Source organism: Panulirus ornatus, chromosome 48 (genome assembly GCF_036320965.1).
Source record: "Panulirus ornatus isolate Po-2019 chromosome 48, ASM3632096v1, whole genome shotgun sequence".
Classification (NCBI taxonomy): domain Eukaryota; kingdom Metazoa; phylum Arthropoda; class Malacostraca; order Decapoda; family Palinuridae; genus Panulirus; species Panulirus ornatus.
In genome coordinates this window covers 4,517,684-4,537,189 of record NC_092271.1, presented here as the reverse complement: position 1 = coordinate 4,537,189, position 19,506 = coordinate 4,517,684, and the positions used below count along the sequence as shown (strand labels likewise).

Sequence of the window (19,506 nt, the reverse complement as noted above, 5' to 3'; positions counted from 1 at the left end):
TGATTCCCTAAATACATCCCATTCCTCCCCCACTCCCCTTACTTCCATTGTTCTCACCTTTTTCCATTCTGTACTCAGTCTCTCCTGGTACTTCCTCACACAGGTCTCCTTCTCAAGCTCACTTACTCTCACCACCCTCTTCACCCCAACATTCACTCTTCTTTTATATATATATATATATATATATATATATATATATATATATATATATATATATATATATATATATATATATATATATATATATTGGGAGGTGAGTTTGAATGGTGAAAAACTGGAGGAAGTGAAGCGTTTTAGATATCTGGGAGTGGATCTGTCAGCGGATGGAACCATGGAAGCGGAAGTGGATCATAGGGTGGGGGAGGGGCGAAAATTTTGGGAGCGTTGAAGAATGTGTGGAAGTCGAGAACATTATCCCGGAAAGCAAAAAGGGGTATGTTTGAAGGAATAGTAGTTCCAACAATGTTGTGTGGTTGCGAGGCGTGGGCTATGGATAGAGTTGTGCGCAGGAGGATGGATGTGCTGGAAATGAGATGTTTGAGGACAATGTGTGGTGTGAGGTGGTTTGATCGAGTAAGTAACGTAAGGGTAAGAGAGATGTGTGGAAATAAAAAGAGCGTGGTTGAGAGAGCAGAAGAGGGTGTTTTGAAATGGTTTGGGCACATGGAGAGAATGAGTGAGGAAAGATTGACCAAGAGGATATATGTGTCGGAGGTGGAGGGAGCGAGGAGAAGAGGGAGACCAAATTGGAGGTGGAAAGATGGAGTGAAAAGGATTTTGTGTGATCGGGGCCTGAACATGCAGGAGGGTGAAAGGAGGGCAAGGAATAGAGTGAATTGGAGCGATGTGGTATACAGGGGTTGACGTGCTGTCAGTGGATTGAATCAAGGCATGTGAAGCGTCCGGGGTAAACCATGGAAAGCTGTGTAGGTATGTATATTTCCGTGTGTGGACGTGTGTATGTACATGTGTATGGGGGGGGGGTTGGGCCATTTCTTTCGTCTGTTTCCTTGCGCTACCTCGCAAACGCGGGAGACAGCGACAAAGTATAAAAAATATATATATATATATATATATATATATATATATATATATATATATATATATATATATATATATATATATATATTGTATATATATATATATTGTATATATATATATATATATATATATATATATATATATATATATATATATATATATATATATATATATATATATTGTGTATATATATATATATATATATATATATATATATATATATATATATATATATATATATATATATATCTATCTATCTATCTATCTATCTATCTATCTATCTATATATATATATATATATATATATATATATATATATATATATATATATATTTTTTTTTTTTTTTTTTCTTATTTTTTGCTTTGTCGCTGTCTCCCGCGTTTGCGAGGTAGCGCAAGGAAACAGACGAAAGAAATGGCCCAACCCACCCCCATACACATGTATATATATACACGTCCACCCACGCAAATATACATACCTACACAGCTTTCCATGGTTTACCCCAGACGCTTCACATGCCCTGATTCAATCCACTGACAGCACGTCAACCCCGGTATACCACATCGATCCAATTCACTCTATTCCTTGCCCTCCTTTCAGCCTCCTGCATGTTCAGGCCCCGATCACACAAAATCTTTTTCACTCATCTTTCCACCTCCAATTTGGTCTCCCACTTCTCCTCGTTCCCTCCACCTCCGACACATATATCCTCTTGGTCAATCTTTCCTCACTCATTCTCTCCATGTGCCCAAACCATTTCAAAACACCCTCTTCTGTTCTCTCAACCACGCTCTTTTAATTTCCACACATCTCTCTTACCCTTACGTTACTTACTCGATCAAACCACCTCACACCACACATTGTCCTCAAACATCTCATTTCCAGCACATTCACCCTCCTGCGCACAACTCTATCCATAGCCTACGCCTCGCAACCATACAAAATTGTTGGAACCACTATTCCTTCAAACATACCCATTTTTGCTTTCCGAGATAATGTTCTCGACTTCCACATATTCTTCAAGGCTCCCAGGATTTTCGCCCCCTCCCCCACCCTATGATCCACTTCCGCTTCCATGGTTCCATCCGCTGCCAGATCCACTCCCAGATATCTAAAATACTTTACTTCCTCCAGTTTTTCCCCATTCAAACTTACCTCCCAGTTGACTTGACCCTCAACCCTACTGTACCTAATAACCTTGCTCTTATTCACATTTACTCTTAACTTTCTTCTTTCACACACTTCACCAAACTCAGTCACCAGCTTCTGCAGTTTTTCACATGAATCAGCCACCAGCGCTGTATCATCAGCGAACAACAACTGACTCACTCCCAAGCTCTCTCATCCACAACAGACTTCATACTTGCCCCTCTTTCCAAAACTCTTGCATTCACCTCCCTAACAACCCCATCCATAAACAAATTAAACAACCATGGAGACATCACACACCCCTGCCGCAAACCTACATTCACTGAGAACCAATCACTTTCCTCTCTTCCTACACGTACCCATGCCTTACATCCTCGATAAAAACTTTTCACTGCTTCTAACAACTTGCCTCCCACACCATATATTCTTAATACCTTCCACAGAGCATCTCTATCAACTCTATCATATGCCTTCTCCAGATCCATAAATGCTACATACAAATCCATTTGCTTTTCTAAGTATTTCTCACATACATTCTTCAAAGCAAACACCTGATCCACACATCCTCTACCACTTCTGAAACGACACTGCTCTTCCCCAATCTGATGCCCTGTACATGCCTTCACCCTCTCAATCAATACCCTCCCGTATAATTTACCAGGAATACTCAACAAACTTATACCTCTGTAATTTGAGCACTCACTCTTATCCCCTTTGCCTTTGTACAATGGCACTATGCACGCATTCCGCCAATCCTCAGGCACCTCACCATGAGTCATACATACATTAGATAACCTTACCAACCAGTCAATAATACAGTCACCCCCTTTTTTAATAAATTCCACTGCAATACCATCCAAACCTGCTGCCTTGCCGGCTTTCATCTTCTGCAAAGCTTTTACTACCTCTTCTCTGTTTACCAAATAATTTTCCCTAACCCTCTCACTTTGCACACCACCTCGACCAAAACACCCTATATATGCCACTCTATCATCAAACACATTCAACAAACCTTCAAAATACTCACTCCATCTCCTTCTCACATCACCACTACTTGTTATCACCTCCGCATTTGCGCCCTTCACTGAAGTTCCCATTTGCTCCCTTGTCTTACGCACTTTATTTACCTCCTTCCAGAACATCTTTTTATTCTCCCTAAAATTTAGTGATACTCTCTCACCCCAACTCTCATTTGCCCTCTTTTTCACCTCTTGCACCTTTCTCTTGACCTCCTGTCTCTTTCTTTTATACATCTCCCACTCAATTGCATTTTTCCCCTGCAAAAATCGTCCAAATGCCTCTCTCTTCTCTTTCACTAATAATCTTACTTCTTCATCCCACCACTCACTACCCTTTCTAATCAACCCACCTCCCACTCTTCTCATGCCACAAGCATCTTTTGCGCAATCCATCACTGATTCCCTAAATAATACATCCCATTCCTCCCCCACTCCCCTTACTTCCATTGTTCTCATATATATATATATATATATATATATATATATACATATATATATATATATATATATATATATATATATATATATATATATATATATATATATATATATATATACATGTTGTGTCTCTCCTGATGATATGATTATTACACGAAATTGCACTTGGGAATATATATATATATATATATATATATATATATATATATATATATATATATATATATATATATATATATATATATATATATATATATATATGGGAAGTTTCTTTCTCCCCTATTGTTGTATATCAACTGATTGTTATATTTCTCTCCTGTGCCTCCCCTGATGATGTAATTATTACACGAAAGTGCACTTGGGAACTTATTGTGTTTCATTTCCCCCGTGGACTCAAAGGAATATCTTGATCACGCGCTCAATTTTGATCCTTTCCAACATGGATTCCACACGGCTCTTCTACTACTTTTCTACAAGCTGTCCTGGTCTTTCCCTCTTCATTACTGCTTTGTCCAAATCGTTAAACAAATTCCACAAAATGAAGTTACGATTTGGATTCCTTAAGAAATGCCTTGATGAATTAGTGATGCCAAGATCTATCCTACCGAGCGATTGTTGCAGCTGTCTGGTCGACCATTTGACGATTTTAAAAACATCATATTAAAGAAACATATTGAATTAAAGAAGATTGAAATGGAGGAAGATTTTCGTATTACAAGAGAGAAGAAACGTGCCTTTCAAATGGCTATACCGACATATTGGAAGAACCGTATGTTGGACTACTGCAATAAGAGATCTAGAAGTGAACGCAATAGGCTACAAATGAAACTGAATTGTTAGTTAGACCATCTTATTGAAAACAGTGATTGGACTATGAACACAAACCCTTCTTTCGTGATAAACCTTTCCAATAAACAACTAGATAAAATTTCCTTGTGTTCTTTAGGCTATAGATTAAGTTTTGTGTGCTTTAACACGGAAGCCAGCTGTGTTGATGTCACAAAGTCTTTCTGTAATTTAGAGAATTACAGTAAATCATATAATGAAATTAACATCTGTAAAGTTTTAGTGTATGCTAGTTTGTCAAAACCAGTGGGTCCTAATTGATCTAGAAGGTTTATAGGAGCTATTAACACTTTAAAAAAAGACAATGACATACATATTATTATAACAGATAAGGCTAACACTGTTGTGATTATGTACAAAAGTAATTATCTATCTAAAATGAATGATATTTTAAGTGATGACACAACATACTTTAAACTCGGTAAGAATCCCCTAGAAGCAGTTTATCTCATTTCAGTAAAGAACTGAAGTTTTTGTTGAAAGGTAATGGTTCTCTTATCAAAAGTTTGTCATCTATGTCTCCTTCATTTCCATATATGTATGGATTTATCAAAACACATAAGCAAAACAATCCAGCAAGACCCATAGTGAGTTCAGTAGGCTCCATCACATAAATTGTCAAAATGGTTAGTTTATCTATTAAGCCCATCAGTGAGCAAGATATGAAATTCTTATATCATGAACAATGTATATCTAGTTAACAAGTTTAATGATATCAATGCTCATTATCATTTCAAACTTGTTAGTTTTGATATTTCATCACTGTTCACAAAAGTCCCAGTTGATGACCTCTTAGAATATTTATTTGAGGTTTTGGATGATATTCATTTACCTATTTCAAATTCTGTTTTTATTGAACTGATGAAATTCTGTATAAAAGACTGTGTATTTCAGTTTATCTTTTATACTTAATGGCAGTTTCCCGCTTTAGTGAGGTACTTTAATGGAAGATAATATGCTAAAAAATTTGGTGATGATCCTTCTGGCATTTGTGTGTATCAAACTTATTTTCTTCTGAGTTGATTTCTGGACTGAATTTGCCTTTTTTTTTTTCTATCGGTATGATGCATGTTTGTATCATCAGTGTTGATGTTTGGGTTGTGTGTAGCAGCGGGGGAGACAGTTCTGTTTTGGGTTCACCGCCTTACCCTGACCCTCCCCGCACTAGACCCGACTCGCTTTGGTCCTAAAAGTTGCCTGAGAGTTGACCTGTAGCTGAGCTAACCCGCTGCTTATACTGCCAGTGTTGTCCCCAACGGACCCTACTTGATCTTTCTTTGCCTGTGAGGTTAGCGCTGCTCCCCACCGCTAAGGTCCCAGCCATCCTCTACCTTGTTCTTCAGATCCCGTCTACACTCAGATATCTCGTCCGCACCGACCTACCCCCCACAGCTACCCCCTCACCCACTCTCCTAGTTCCTTTGTTAGCTGGACCGTGATTTGCTCTCCTGAGTAGTTTATCTCTAGAGACTTTGAATAGTGGAGTTGTAGTTCTAGAGACCATGAATAGTGGATTTGTGAATTGTGGCTATAGAGACCATGGATAAACAGGTTGTATCTCTAGAGACCACGAATAGTGAAGTTGTAACTATAGATAATGGATAGTGCGTAGTTGTGGCTCTAGAAACTATGGCTAGTGGAGTTATAGCTCTAGTGACTATATATAGTGGAATTGTGGCTCTAGAGACCACAGAGAGTGGAGTTGTAGCTCGAGAGACCATGGATAGTGGAGGTGTGGCTCTAGATACCATAGATAGTGCAGTTGTGGCTCTAGAGACCATAAATAGTGGTGTTGTGGCTTTAGAGACCGTGGATAGTGGAGTTATGGCTCTAAAAACCATGGATAGTGAGGTTGTAGCTCTAGGGACCATGAATAGTGAGGATGTGGCTCAAGAGACCATGGATAGTAAAGTTGTGGCTCTATAAACCATGGATAGTGGGGCTGTAACTTTAGAAACCATGTGTAGTGGAGATGTGGCTCTAGAGACCATGGATTGTGGAGCTATGGTCCTAGAAATAAGGTGTAGCGGTTTTGTAAGTCTAGAAACGATAGTCCATGGAATTGTAGCTCTAGAAACCACGAATAGTGGCGTTGTGGCTTTAGAAACCATAGATGATGAAGGTGTGTCTCTAGAAACCATGGACAGTCTACGAAGCAAACAGTGGAAGAGATGTACATTGTTGAAGACGTTTTCTCTGTGTAATGATAATAATAATAATAATAATAATAATTATTATATTTTTTTTTTATTATACTTTGTCGCTGTTTGCGAGGTAGCGCAAGGAAACAGACGAAAGAAATGGCCCCCCCCCCCCATACACATATATATACATACGTCCACACACGCAAATATACATACCTACACAGCTTTCCATGGTTTACCCCAGACGCTTCACATGCCCTGCTTCAATCCACTGACAGCACGTCAACCCCGGTATACCACATCGCTCCAATTCACTCTATTCCTTGCCCTCCTTTCACCCTCCTGCATGTTCAGGCCCCGATCACACAAAATCTTTTTCACTCCATCTTTCCACCTCCAATTTGGTCTCCCTCTTCTCCTTGTTCCCTCCACCTCCGACACATATATCCTCTTGGTCAATCTTTCCTCACTCATCCTCTCCATGTGCCCAAACCACTTCAAAACACCCTCTTCTGCTCTCTCAACCATGCTCTTTTTATTTCCACACATCTCTCTTACCCTTACGTTACTCACTCGATCAAACCACCTCACACCACACATTGTCCTCAAACATCTCATTTCCAGCACATCCATCCTCCTGCGCACAACTCTATCCATAGTCCACGCCTCGCAACCATACAACATTGTTGGAACCACTATTCCTTCAAACATACCCATTTTTGCTTTCCGAGATAATGTTCTCGACTTCCACACATTCTTCAAGGCCCCCAGGATTTTCGCCCCCTCCCCCACCCTATGATCCACTTCCGCTTCCATGGTTCCATCCGCTGCCAGATCCACTCCCAGATATCTAAAACACTTCACTTCCTCCAGTTTTTCTCCATTCAAACTCACCTCCCAATTGACTTGACCCTCAACCCTACTGTACCTAATAACCTTGCTCTTATTCACATTTACTCTTAACTTTCTTCTTCCACACACTTTTCCAAACTCAGTCACCAGCTTCTGCAGTTTCTCACATGAATCAGCCACCAGCGCTGTATCATCAGCGAACAACAACTGACTCACTTCCCAAGCTCTCTCATCCACAACACACTTCATACTTGCCCCTCTTTCCAAAACTCTTGCATTTACCTCCCTAACAACCCCATCCATAAACAAATTAAACAACCATGGAGACATCACACACCCCTGCCGCAAACCTACATTCACTGAGAACCAATCACTTTCCTCTCTTCCTACACGTACACATGCCTTACATCCTCGATAAAAACTTTTCACTGCTTCTAACAACTTGCCTCCCACACCATATATTCTTAATACCTTCCACAGAGCATCTCTATCAACTCTATCATATGCCTTCTCCAGATCCATAAATGCTACATACAAATCCATTTGCTTTTCTAAGTATTTCTCACATACATTCTTCAAAGCAAACACCTGATCCACACATCCTCTACCACTTCTGAAACCACACTGCTCTTCCCCAATCTGATGCTCTGTACATGCCTTCACCCTCTCAATCAATACCCTCCCATATAATTTACCAGGAATACTCAACAAACTTATACCTCTGTAATTTGAGCACTCACTCTTATCCCCTTTGCCTTTGTACAATGGCACTATGCACGCATTCCGCCAATCCTCAGGCACCTCACCATGAGTCATACATACATTAAATAACCTTACCAACCAGTCAACAATACAGTCACCCCCTTTTTTAATAAATTCCACTGCAATACCATCCAAACCTGCTGCCTTGCCGGCTTTCATCTTCCGCAAAGCTTTCACTACCTCTTCTCTGTTTACCAAATCATTTTCCCTAACCCTCTCACTTTGCACACCACCTCGACCAAAACACCCTATATCTGCCACTCTATCATCAAACACATTCAACAAACCTTCAAAATACTCACTCCATCTCCTCACATCACCACTACTTGTTTTCACCTCCCCACTTGCGCCCTTCACCGAAGTTCCCATTTGCTCCCTTGTCTTACGCACTTTATTTACCTCCTTCCAGAACATCTTTTTATTCTCCCTAAAATTTAATGATACTCTCTCACCCCAACTCTCATTTGCCCTTTTTTTCACCTCTTGCACCTTTCTCTTGACCTCCTGTCTCTTTCTTTTATACATCTCCAACTCAATTGCATTTTTTCCCTGCAAAAATCGTCCAAATGCCTCTCTCTTCTCTTTCACTACTACTCTTACTTCTTCATCCCACCACTCACTACCCTTTCTAATCAACCCACCTCCCACTCTTCTCATGCCACAAGCATCTTTTGCGCAATCCATCACTGATTCCCTAAATACATCCCATTCCTCCCCCACTCCCCTTACTTCCATTGTTCTCACCTTTTTCCATTCTGTACTCAGTCTCTCCTGGTACTTCCTCACACAGGTCTCCTTCTCAAGCTCACTTACTCTCACCACCCTCTTCACCCCAACATTCACTCTTCTTTTCTGAAAACCCATACAAATCTTCACCTTAGCCTCCACAAGATAATGATCAGACATCCCTCCAGTTGCACCTCTCAGCACATTAACATCCAAAAGTCTCTCTTTCGCACGCCTGTCAATTAACACGTAATCCAATAACGCTCTCTGGCCATCTCTCCTACTTACATAAGTATACTTATGTATATCTCGCTTTTTAAACCAGGTATTCCCAATCATCAGTCCTTTTTCAGCACATAAATCTACAAGCTCTTTACCATTTCCATTTACAACACTGAACACCCCATGTATACCAATTATTCCCTCAACTGCCACATTACTCACCTTTGCATTCAAATCACCCATCACTATGACCCGGTCTCGTGCATCAAAACCACTAACACACTCATTCAGCTGCTCCCAAAACACTTGCCTCTCTTGATCTTTCTTCTCATGCCCAGGTGCATATGCATCAATAATCACCCACCTCTCTCCATCAACTTTCAGTTTTACCCATATTAATCGAGAATTTACTTTCTTACACTCTACTACATACTCCCACAACTCCTGTTTCAGGAGTATTGCTACTCCTTCCCTTGCTCTTGTCCTCTCACTAACCCCTGACTTTACTCCCCAGACATTCCCAAACCACTCTTCCCCTTTACCCTTGAGCTTCGTTTCACTCAGAGCCAAAACATCCAGGTTCCTTTCCTCAAACATACTACCTATCTCTCCTTTTTTCACATCTTGGTTACATCCACACACATTTAGGCACCCCACTCTGAGCCTTCGAGGAGGATGATCACTCCCCGCGTGACTCCTTCTTCTGTTTCCCATTTTAGAAAGTTAATACAAGGAGGGGAGGATTTCTGGCCCCCCGCTCCCGTCCCCTCTAGTCGCTTTCTACGACACGCGAGGAATACGTGGGAAGTATTCTTTCACCCCTATCCCCAGGGATAGTATACATATATATATACATACACACATACACACACATACACATACATACGCACATATACACACACACACACACATACATATAAATACATATGAGAAATGTAAGAAACAATTTAGAAAACTGAAACTTCTAGCTTGAAATGAATGAAAAAAAAGAATGTCACATAATGGTTCAACCTCTGGCTATGGAAAAAAGGAAATGTATAATTTATTTACACAAACGTCAATAGCAGTTCTCATCAATTTAACCACTCTATCAATAAACTTCAATGTCTAAGCTACATTTTTCTCCAATTTCACTATTTTCCTTCACATTTTCAATTGTGTCTGAAGGTTCTACTTCAAGAGTGATTGTTTTTCCAGTAAGGGTCTTCACATCTTGGTTACATCCACATATACAACTTATATGATAATAATAATAATAATAATAATAATAATAATAATAATGATAATGATAATAATAATAATAATGATAATAATAATGATGATAATAATGATAATGATGATAATAATAATAATAATAATAATGATAATAATAATAATAATAATAATAATTTTTTTTTAAAGGGGAAGTAAATGTTTATAGTTGTGTTACTGGAGTGATAGTTTTCATACATGGTGCTTTGACAAGAAAATAGTGAAATTGAAAAAAATGTAGCTTAGACATTGAAGCTTATTGATACAGTGGTTAAATTGATGAGAACTACTATTGACGTTTGTGTAAATAAATTAAACATTTCCTTTCCATAGCCAGAGGTTGAACCATTATGTGACATTCATTTTTTCATTTCATTTCAAGCTAGAAGTTTCAGTTTTCTAAATTGTTTCTTACATTTTTCACATGTATATATATGTATGTGTGTGTGTGTGTATATGTGCGTGTGTGTGTGTATGTGTGTGTGTGTGTGTATATATATGTATATTATCCCTGGGGATAGGGGTGAAAGAATACTTCCCACGCATTCCTCGCGTGTCGTAGAAAGCGACTAGAGGGGACGGGAGCGGGGGGGCCAGAATCCTCCCCTCCTTGTATTTTTTTAACTTTCTAAAATGGGAAACAGAAGAAGGAGTCACGCGGGGAGTGCTCATCCTCCTCGAAGGCTCAGATTGGGGCGCCTGACTGTGTGTGGATGTAACCAAGATGTGAAAAAAGGAGAGATAGGTAGTATGTTTGAGGAAAGGAACCTGGATGTTTTGGCTCTGAGTGAAACGAAGCTCAAGGGTAAAGGGGAAGAGTGGTTTGGGAATGTCTTGGGAGTAAAGTCAGGGGTTAGTGAGAGGACAAGAGCAAGGGAAGGAGTAGCAGTACTCCTGAAACAGGAGTTGTGGAAGTATGTGATGGAATGTAAGAAAGTAAATTCTCGATTAATATGGGTAAAACTGAAAGTTGATGGAGAGAGATGGGTGATTATTGGTGCATATGCACCTGGGCATGAGAAGAAAGATCATGAGAGGCAAGTGTTTTGGGAGCAGCTGAATGAGTGTGTTAGTGGTTTTGATGCACGAGACCGGGTTATAGTGTTGGGTGATTTGAATGCAAAGGTGAGTAATGTGGCAGTTGAGGGAATAATTGGTATACATGGGGTGTTCAGTGTTGTAAATGGAAATGGTGAAGAGCTTGTAGATTTATGTGCTGAAAAAGGACTGATGATTGGGAATACCTGGTTTAAAAAGCGAGATATACATAAGTATACTTATGTAAGTAGGAGAGATGGCCAGAGAGCGTTATTGGATTACGTGTTAATTGACAGGCGCGCGAAAGAGAGACTTTTGGATGTTAATGTGCTGAGAGGTGCAACTGGAGGGATGTCTGATCATTATCTTGTGGAGGCTAAGGTGAAGATTTGTATGGGTTTTCAGAAAAGAAGAGTGAATGTTGGGGTGAAGAGGGTGGTGAGAGTAAGTGAGCTTGAGAAGGAGACTTGTGTGAGGAAGTACCAGGAGAGACTGAGTACAGAATGGAAAAAGGTGAGAACAATGGAAGTAAGGGGAGTGGGGGAGGAATGGGATGTATTTAGGGAATCAGTGATGGATTGCGCAAAAGATGCTTGTGGCATGAGAAGAGTGGGAGGTGGGTTGATTAGAAAGGGTAGTGAGTGGTGGGATGAAGAAGTAAGAGTATTAGTGAAAGAGAAGAGAGAGGCATTTGGACGATTTTTGCAGGGAAAAAATGAAATTGAGTGGGAGACGTATAAAAGAAAGAGACAGGTCAAGAGAAAGGTGCAAGAGGTGAAAAAAAGGGCAAATGAGAGTTGAGGTGAGAGAGTATCATTAAATTTTAGGGAGAATAAAAAGATGTTCTGGAAGGAGGTAAATAAAGTGCGTAAGACAAGGGAGCAAATGGGAACTTCAGTGAAGGGCGCAAATGGGGAGGTGATAACAAGTAGTGGTGATGTGAGAAGGAGATGGAGTGAGTATTTTGAAGGTTTGTTGAATGTGTTTGATGATAGAGTGGCAGATATAGGGTGTTTTGGTCGAGGTGGTGTGCAAAGTGCGAGGGTTAGGGAAAATGAGTTGGTAAACAGAGCAGAGGTAGTAAAAGCTTTGCGGAAGATGAAAGCCGGCAAGGCAGCAGGTTTGGATGGTATTGCAGAGGAATTTATTAAAAAAGGGGGTGACTGTATTGTTGACTGGTTGGTAAGGTTATTTAATGTATGTATGACTCATGGTGAGGTGCCTGAGGATTGGCGGAATGCGTGCATAGTGCCATTGTACAAAGGCAAAGGGGATAAGAGTGAGTGCTCAAATTACAGAGGTATAAGTTTGTTGAGTATTCCTGGCAAATTATATGGGAGGGTATTGATTGAGAGGGTGAAGGCATGTACAGAGCATCAGACTGGGGAAGAGCAGTGTGGTTTCAGAAGTGGTAGAGGATGTGTGGATCAGGTGTTTGCTTTGAAGAATGTATGTGAGAAATACTTAGAAAAGCAAATGGATTTGTATGTAGCATTTATGGATCTGGAGAAGGCATATGATAGAGTTGATAGAGATGCTCTGTGGAAGGTATTAAGAATATATGGTGTGGGAGGCAAGTTGTTAGAAGCAGTGAAAAGTTTTTATCGAGGATGTAAGGCATGTGTACGTGTAGGAAGAGAGGAAAGTGATTGGTTCTCAGTGAATGTAGGTTTGCGGCAGGGGTGTGTGATGTCTCCATGGTTGTTTAATTTGTTTATGGATGGGGTTGTTAGGGAGGTGAATGCAAGAGTTTTGGAAAGAGGGGCAAGTATGAAGTGTGTTGTGGATGAGAGAGCTTGGGAAGTGAGTCAGTTGTTGTTCGCTGATGATACAGCGCTGGTGGCTGATTCATGTGAGAAACTGCAGAAGCTGGTGACTGAGTTTGGTAAAGTGTGTGAAAGAAGAAAGTTAAGAGTAAATGTGAATAAGAGCAAGGTTATTAGGTACAGTAGGGTTGAGGGTCAATTCAATTGGGAGGTGAGTTTGAATGGAGAAAAACTGGAGGAAGTGAAGTGTTTTAGATATCTGGGAGTGGATCTGGCAGCGGATGGAACCATGGAAGCGGAAGTGGATCATAGGGTGGGGGAGGGGGCGAAAATTCTGGGAGCCTTGAAGAATGTGTGGAAGTCGAGAACATTATCTCGGAAAGCAAAAATGGGTATGTGTGAAGGAATAGTGGTTCCAACAATGTTGTATGGTTGCGAGGCGTGGACTATGGATAGAGTTGTGCGCAGGAGGATGGATGTGCTGGAAATGAGATGTATGAGGACAATGTGTGGTGTGAGGTGGTTTGATCGAGTAAGTAACGTAAGGGTAAGAGAGATGTGTGGAAATAAAAAGAGCGTGGTTGAGAGAGCAGAAGAGGGTGTTTTGAAATGGTTTGGTCACATGGAGAGAATGAGTGAGGAAAGATTGACCAAGAGGATATATGTGTCGGAGGTGGAGGGAACGAGGAGAAGAGGGAGACCAAATTGGAGGTGGAAAGATGGAGTGAAAAAGATTTTGTGTGATCGGGGCCTGAACATGCAGGAGGGTGAAAGGAGGGCAAAGAATAGAGTGAATTGGAGCGATGTGGTATACGGGGTTGACGTGCTGTCAGTGGATTGAATCAAGGCATGTGTATGGGGGTGGGTTGGGCCATTTCTTTCGTCTGTTTCCTTGCGCTACCTCGCAAACGCGGGAGACCGCGACAAAGCAAAACAAAAATAAAAAAAAAAATAATAATAATAATGATAATAATGATAATAATAATGATAATGATAATAATAATAATGATAATAATAATGATGATAATGATGATGATAATGATAATGATGATAATAATGGTAATGATAATAATAATGATAATGATGATAATAACAGCAGTAATAATAATAAAAATAATGATAATGATAATAATGATAAACAGTTTATTGGGTTTAGGCAGCTGTTCAGTTAAAGACGCACAGTAGAGATATGACAGAACTGTGAGGTTATGATAGTAACTATTTAGTTACGTCCATCATGAAAAAGCTTTGCATGAGGTGGGCTCTGGACAGATACATGAATGAAGCACATGTACATGGTCAAAGTAGCAGATGTACAGGAAGGTTTATAAAGTAAATATGATGGTTAAAGCATTATGCAATTAGTGATGAAACATTATGACATTAGTTGTATGTTGGGCGAGTCACTGTGGATGACATAACACACAGCTTAACCAAGAGATAACTAAGCTGTTTACTTGCTCAGCCATGCACTTGATCCTGATTGTTTATGGCGTTCACAATGATGTGTGTGTGTGTGTGTGTGTGTGTGTGTGTGTGTGTGTGTGTGTGTGTGTGTGTGTGTGTGTGTGTGTGCGACACAAAAAGAAATACTTTTAAAAGACAAGAAAATTTCTAGATCAGACAACAGCGAAGACGGAAGACTGAAGATGTGTGAGAACAGTAATAGATGTGTCTGTTCTACAGTTAAGACAAACATTGTAATTTTGGAACAAAAAATGTATTAGATATTATAGTTAGAGAGTCAGTGGTGATGAGGAGAGGAAGCCTGGACTGTTGGGGTCAGAAGGATCAGTTAAGAACGTAGACACAGTCGAGGTGGGAACTGAAACTGTCAACAGTAAACAGAGTATGAACCAAGTCTGGGACCAGTGGCTGTGGAGGCGGGATGTGCCACGGTTGTGTGGTGTTAGTCAAGGGTCTGGGTGGCCATCACGTAGTCCGCCCGCCACTAGCGCCACTCTGACTCCCTCGGCGTCAGGGGAACAGTATTTTGTAGCATTCTTCATGTATTTGATGAAGGAAGAGACCATCTTGGAGATCTAGCGTGGAGTGTGGTCAGTTACATGCCAAGTGAGACGCAATGTTCAACTCGAGTTGTTTTCAATTTTCTTTTTCAAAGCTTAAGACAAGTGAAGTGCTGACAGTTAGAAGATGACTTAAGATGACTGGCGTACTTATAGCTAGTACTTAGCTTGAAATGACTGAAGTACTTATTGCTAGGAATTAGCTTGAGATGACTTGAGTACTGATAGCTTGGACTTTGCTTGAGAAGACTGGAGTACTTATAGCTTGGACTTAGCTTGAGATGACTGGAGTACTTATAGCTAGGACTTAGATTGAGATGATTGAAGTACTTCAAGCTAGGACTTATATTGAGATGATTGAAGTACTTATAGCTAGGACTTAGACTGAGATGATTGAAGTACTTATAGCTAGGACTTAGCTTGAGATGAGTGAAGTACTTATAGCTAGGACTTAGCGTGAGTCAGGCACCTGACGTGGGTGTGGACGGTGTCACGGGCTCTCATCTTGGTGACCAAGATCCTGATGATGTTGACGAGGAACAGCAGGTTGATCTGCCAACACAAACCACATCACATTAACAGCATGATAACCCCGCCACATCACATTACCAGCGTGATAGCCCCAGCACATCACATTGCCAGCATCATAACCCCAACACATCACATTACCAGGATGATAACCCCAGCACATCACATTACCAGCATGATAACCCCCAGCAAATCACATTACCAACATGATAACCCCAGCACATCACATTAGAAGCTTGATAACCCTATCACATCACATTACCAGGATGATAACCCCAGCACATTACATTACCAGCATGATAACCCCCAGCAAATCACATTACCAACATGATAACCCCAGCACATCACATTAGAAGCTTGATAACCCTATCACATCACATTACCAGGATGATAACCCCAGCACATTACATTACCAACATGATATCCCCAGCACCTCACATTATCAACAAGATAACCACAGAAAATCACATTATCAACATGATAACCCCAGCACATCACATTACCAAAATGATAACCCCAGCACATCTCATTACCAGCATAATAACCCCAGCACATGACATTAACAACATAATAACCCAGCAATCACAATACCATGATAACTCCAGCACATCTCATTACCAGCATGATAACCGCAGAACATCACATTACCAACATGAAAAACCCTAGCACATCACATTACCAGCATGACAACTCCAGCACATCACATTGCCAACATGATAACCTCAGCACATCACATTACCAACGTGATAACCCCAGCATATCTCATTACCAGCATGATAACCCAAGCACATCACATTACCAACATGATAACGCCAGCACATCACATTACCAGCATAATAACCCCAGCACATCACATTACCTGCATGATAACCCCAGCACATATCATTACCAACATGATAACCCCAACACATCATATTACCAACATGATAACCCCACCACATCACATTACCAGCATGATAACCCCAGCACATCACATTAGAAGCTTGATAACCCTATCACATCACATTACCAGGATGATAACCCCAGAACATTACATTAACAACATGATACCCCAGCACATTACATTACCAACATGATAACCACAGCACCTCACATTATCAACAAGATAACCACAGAAACTCACATTACCAACATCATAACCCCAGCACATCACATTACCAACATGATAACCCCAGCACATTACCAATATGAAAAACCCTAGCACATCACATTACCAGCATGATAAGTCCAGCACATCACATTGCCAACATGATAACCCCAGCACATCACATTACCAGCATGATAACCCCAGCACATCACATTACCAACATGAAAAATCCTAGCACATCACATTACCAGCATGATAAGTCCAGCACATCACATTGCCAACATGATAACCCCAGCACATCACATTACCAGCATGATAACCCCAGCACATCACATTACCAACATGAAAAATCCTAGCACATCACATTACCAGCATGATAAGTCCAGCACATCACATTGCCAACATGATAAGTCCAGCACATCACATTACCAGCATAATAACCCCAGCACATCACATTACCTGCATGATAACCCCAGCACATATCATTACCAACATGATAACCCCAACACATCACATTACCAACATGATAACCCCACCACATCACATTACCAGCATGACAACCCAAGCACATCACATTACCAACATGATAACGCCAGCACATTGTGACACATTACCAGCATAATAACCTCAGCACATCACATTACCTGCATGATAACCCCAGCACATCACATTAACAGCATGATAACCCCCAGCTAATCACATTACCAACATGATAACCCAAGCAAATCGCATTTTCAGTATGATAACCAAAGCACATCCCATTACCAGAATGATAACCTCAGCACACCTCATTACCAGCATGATAACCCCAGCACATCAGATTACCAGAATGATAACCCCAGCACATCACATTACCAGCATGATATCTCCAATACATCACACTATATGAATGATAACCCCAGCACATAACATTACCAGCATGATAACCACAGCACATCACATTACCAGCATGATAACCCCAGCACATCGCATAATCAGCATGACAACCCCATTACATCACATTACCAGCATGATAACCACAGTACATCACATTAAAAACATGATAACATCAGCACATCACTTTACCAGCATGATAACCCCAGCACATCACCTTACCAACATGATAACCTCAGCACATACCATTATCAGCATGATAACCCCAGCACATCACATTACCAACATGATAACCAAAGAAAATCACATTACCAACATGATAGCCCCAGCACATCACATTACCAACATGATAAACCAAGCACATCACATTACCAGCACGATAACCATAGCACATCACATTACTAACATGATAACCATAGCACATCTCATTACCAATATGATAAGCCCAACACATCACATTACAATCATGATAACCCTAGCGCATCACATTACCAGAATGTTAACCCAGCACATCACACTGCCAGCATGATTCCCCAGCACATCACATTACCAACATGATAACCCCAGCACATCACATCACCAACATGATAACCCCAGCCCATAACATTACCAACATGATAACCCCAGCACATCACATCACAAGCATGATAACCCAGCACATCACATTACCAACATGATAATCAAAGCCCAGAAAATTACCAGCATGATAATCCGACCACATTATATTACCAACATGATAATCCCAGCACATCACATTACTAACATGATAACCCCAACTCATCACATTACCAGCACGATAACCTCATTACATCACATTACCAGCATGATAACCCCATCACATCACATCACATCACCAGCATGATAACCCCAGCACATCACATTGCCAGCATGATAACCCCAGCACATCACATTACCAACATGATAACCTCAGCACATCACATTACCAGCATGATAATCCCAGCACATCACATTATCAGCATGATAACTCTAATACATTACATTACCAGCATAATAAACAGCACATCACATTACCAACATGATAACCCTAGCACATCACATTACCAGCATGATAACACCAGGACATAACATTACCAGCATGCTAACCCCAGCACATCACATTACCAGTATGATAACCCAGCACATCACATTACCTACTTGGTAACCCCAGCACATCACAATACCAGCATGAAACACCATCACATTATCAACATGATAACCCCAGAACATCACATTACCAACATGATAACCCAGCACATCTCATTACCATTATGATATCCCAGCACATCACATTGCTAACGTGATAATTCCATAACATCACATTGCTAGCATGATAACCCCATCACATCACATTGCTAGCATGATAACCCCAGAACATCACGATACCAAAATGATAACCCAGCACATCACATTACCAGCATGATAACCACAGCACATCACATTACCAACATGATAACCCCAGCACAACACATTATCAGCATGATAACCCCATCACATCGCATGATCAGCATGACAACCCCAGTACATCACATTACCAGCATGATAACCACAGTACATCACATTAAAAAAATGATAACACCGGCACATCACATTACCAGCATGATAACCCCAGCACATCACCTTACCAACATGATAACCTTAGCACATACCATTATCAGCATGATAACCCCAGCACATCACATTACCAGTATGATAACCACAGCACATCACATTACCAACTTGATAACCCCAGCACATCA

The 19,506-nt window shown here is 40.5% G+C and overlaps 1 protein-coding gene across 1 annotated transcript in view; it reads right to left on the bottom strand.

Moving 5' to 3' along the window:
- The window catches only part of LOC139763961 (uncharacterized), an 80,745-nt gene that overhangs the window by 14,208 nt on the left and 47,031 nt on the right, over positions 1–19,506 (bottom strand). Inside the window, exon 3 of the mRNA XM_071690442.1 lies at positions 15,752–15,834. Coding sequence (XP_071546543.1) covers positions 15,752–15,834 — 83 coding nt within the window. The remainder of the gene's footprint in view (positions 1–15,751; positions 15,835–19,506) is intronic.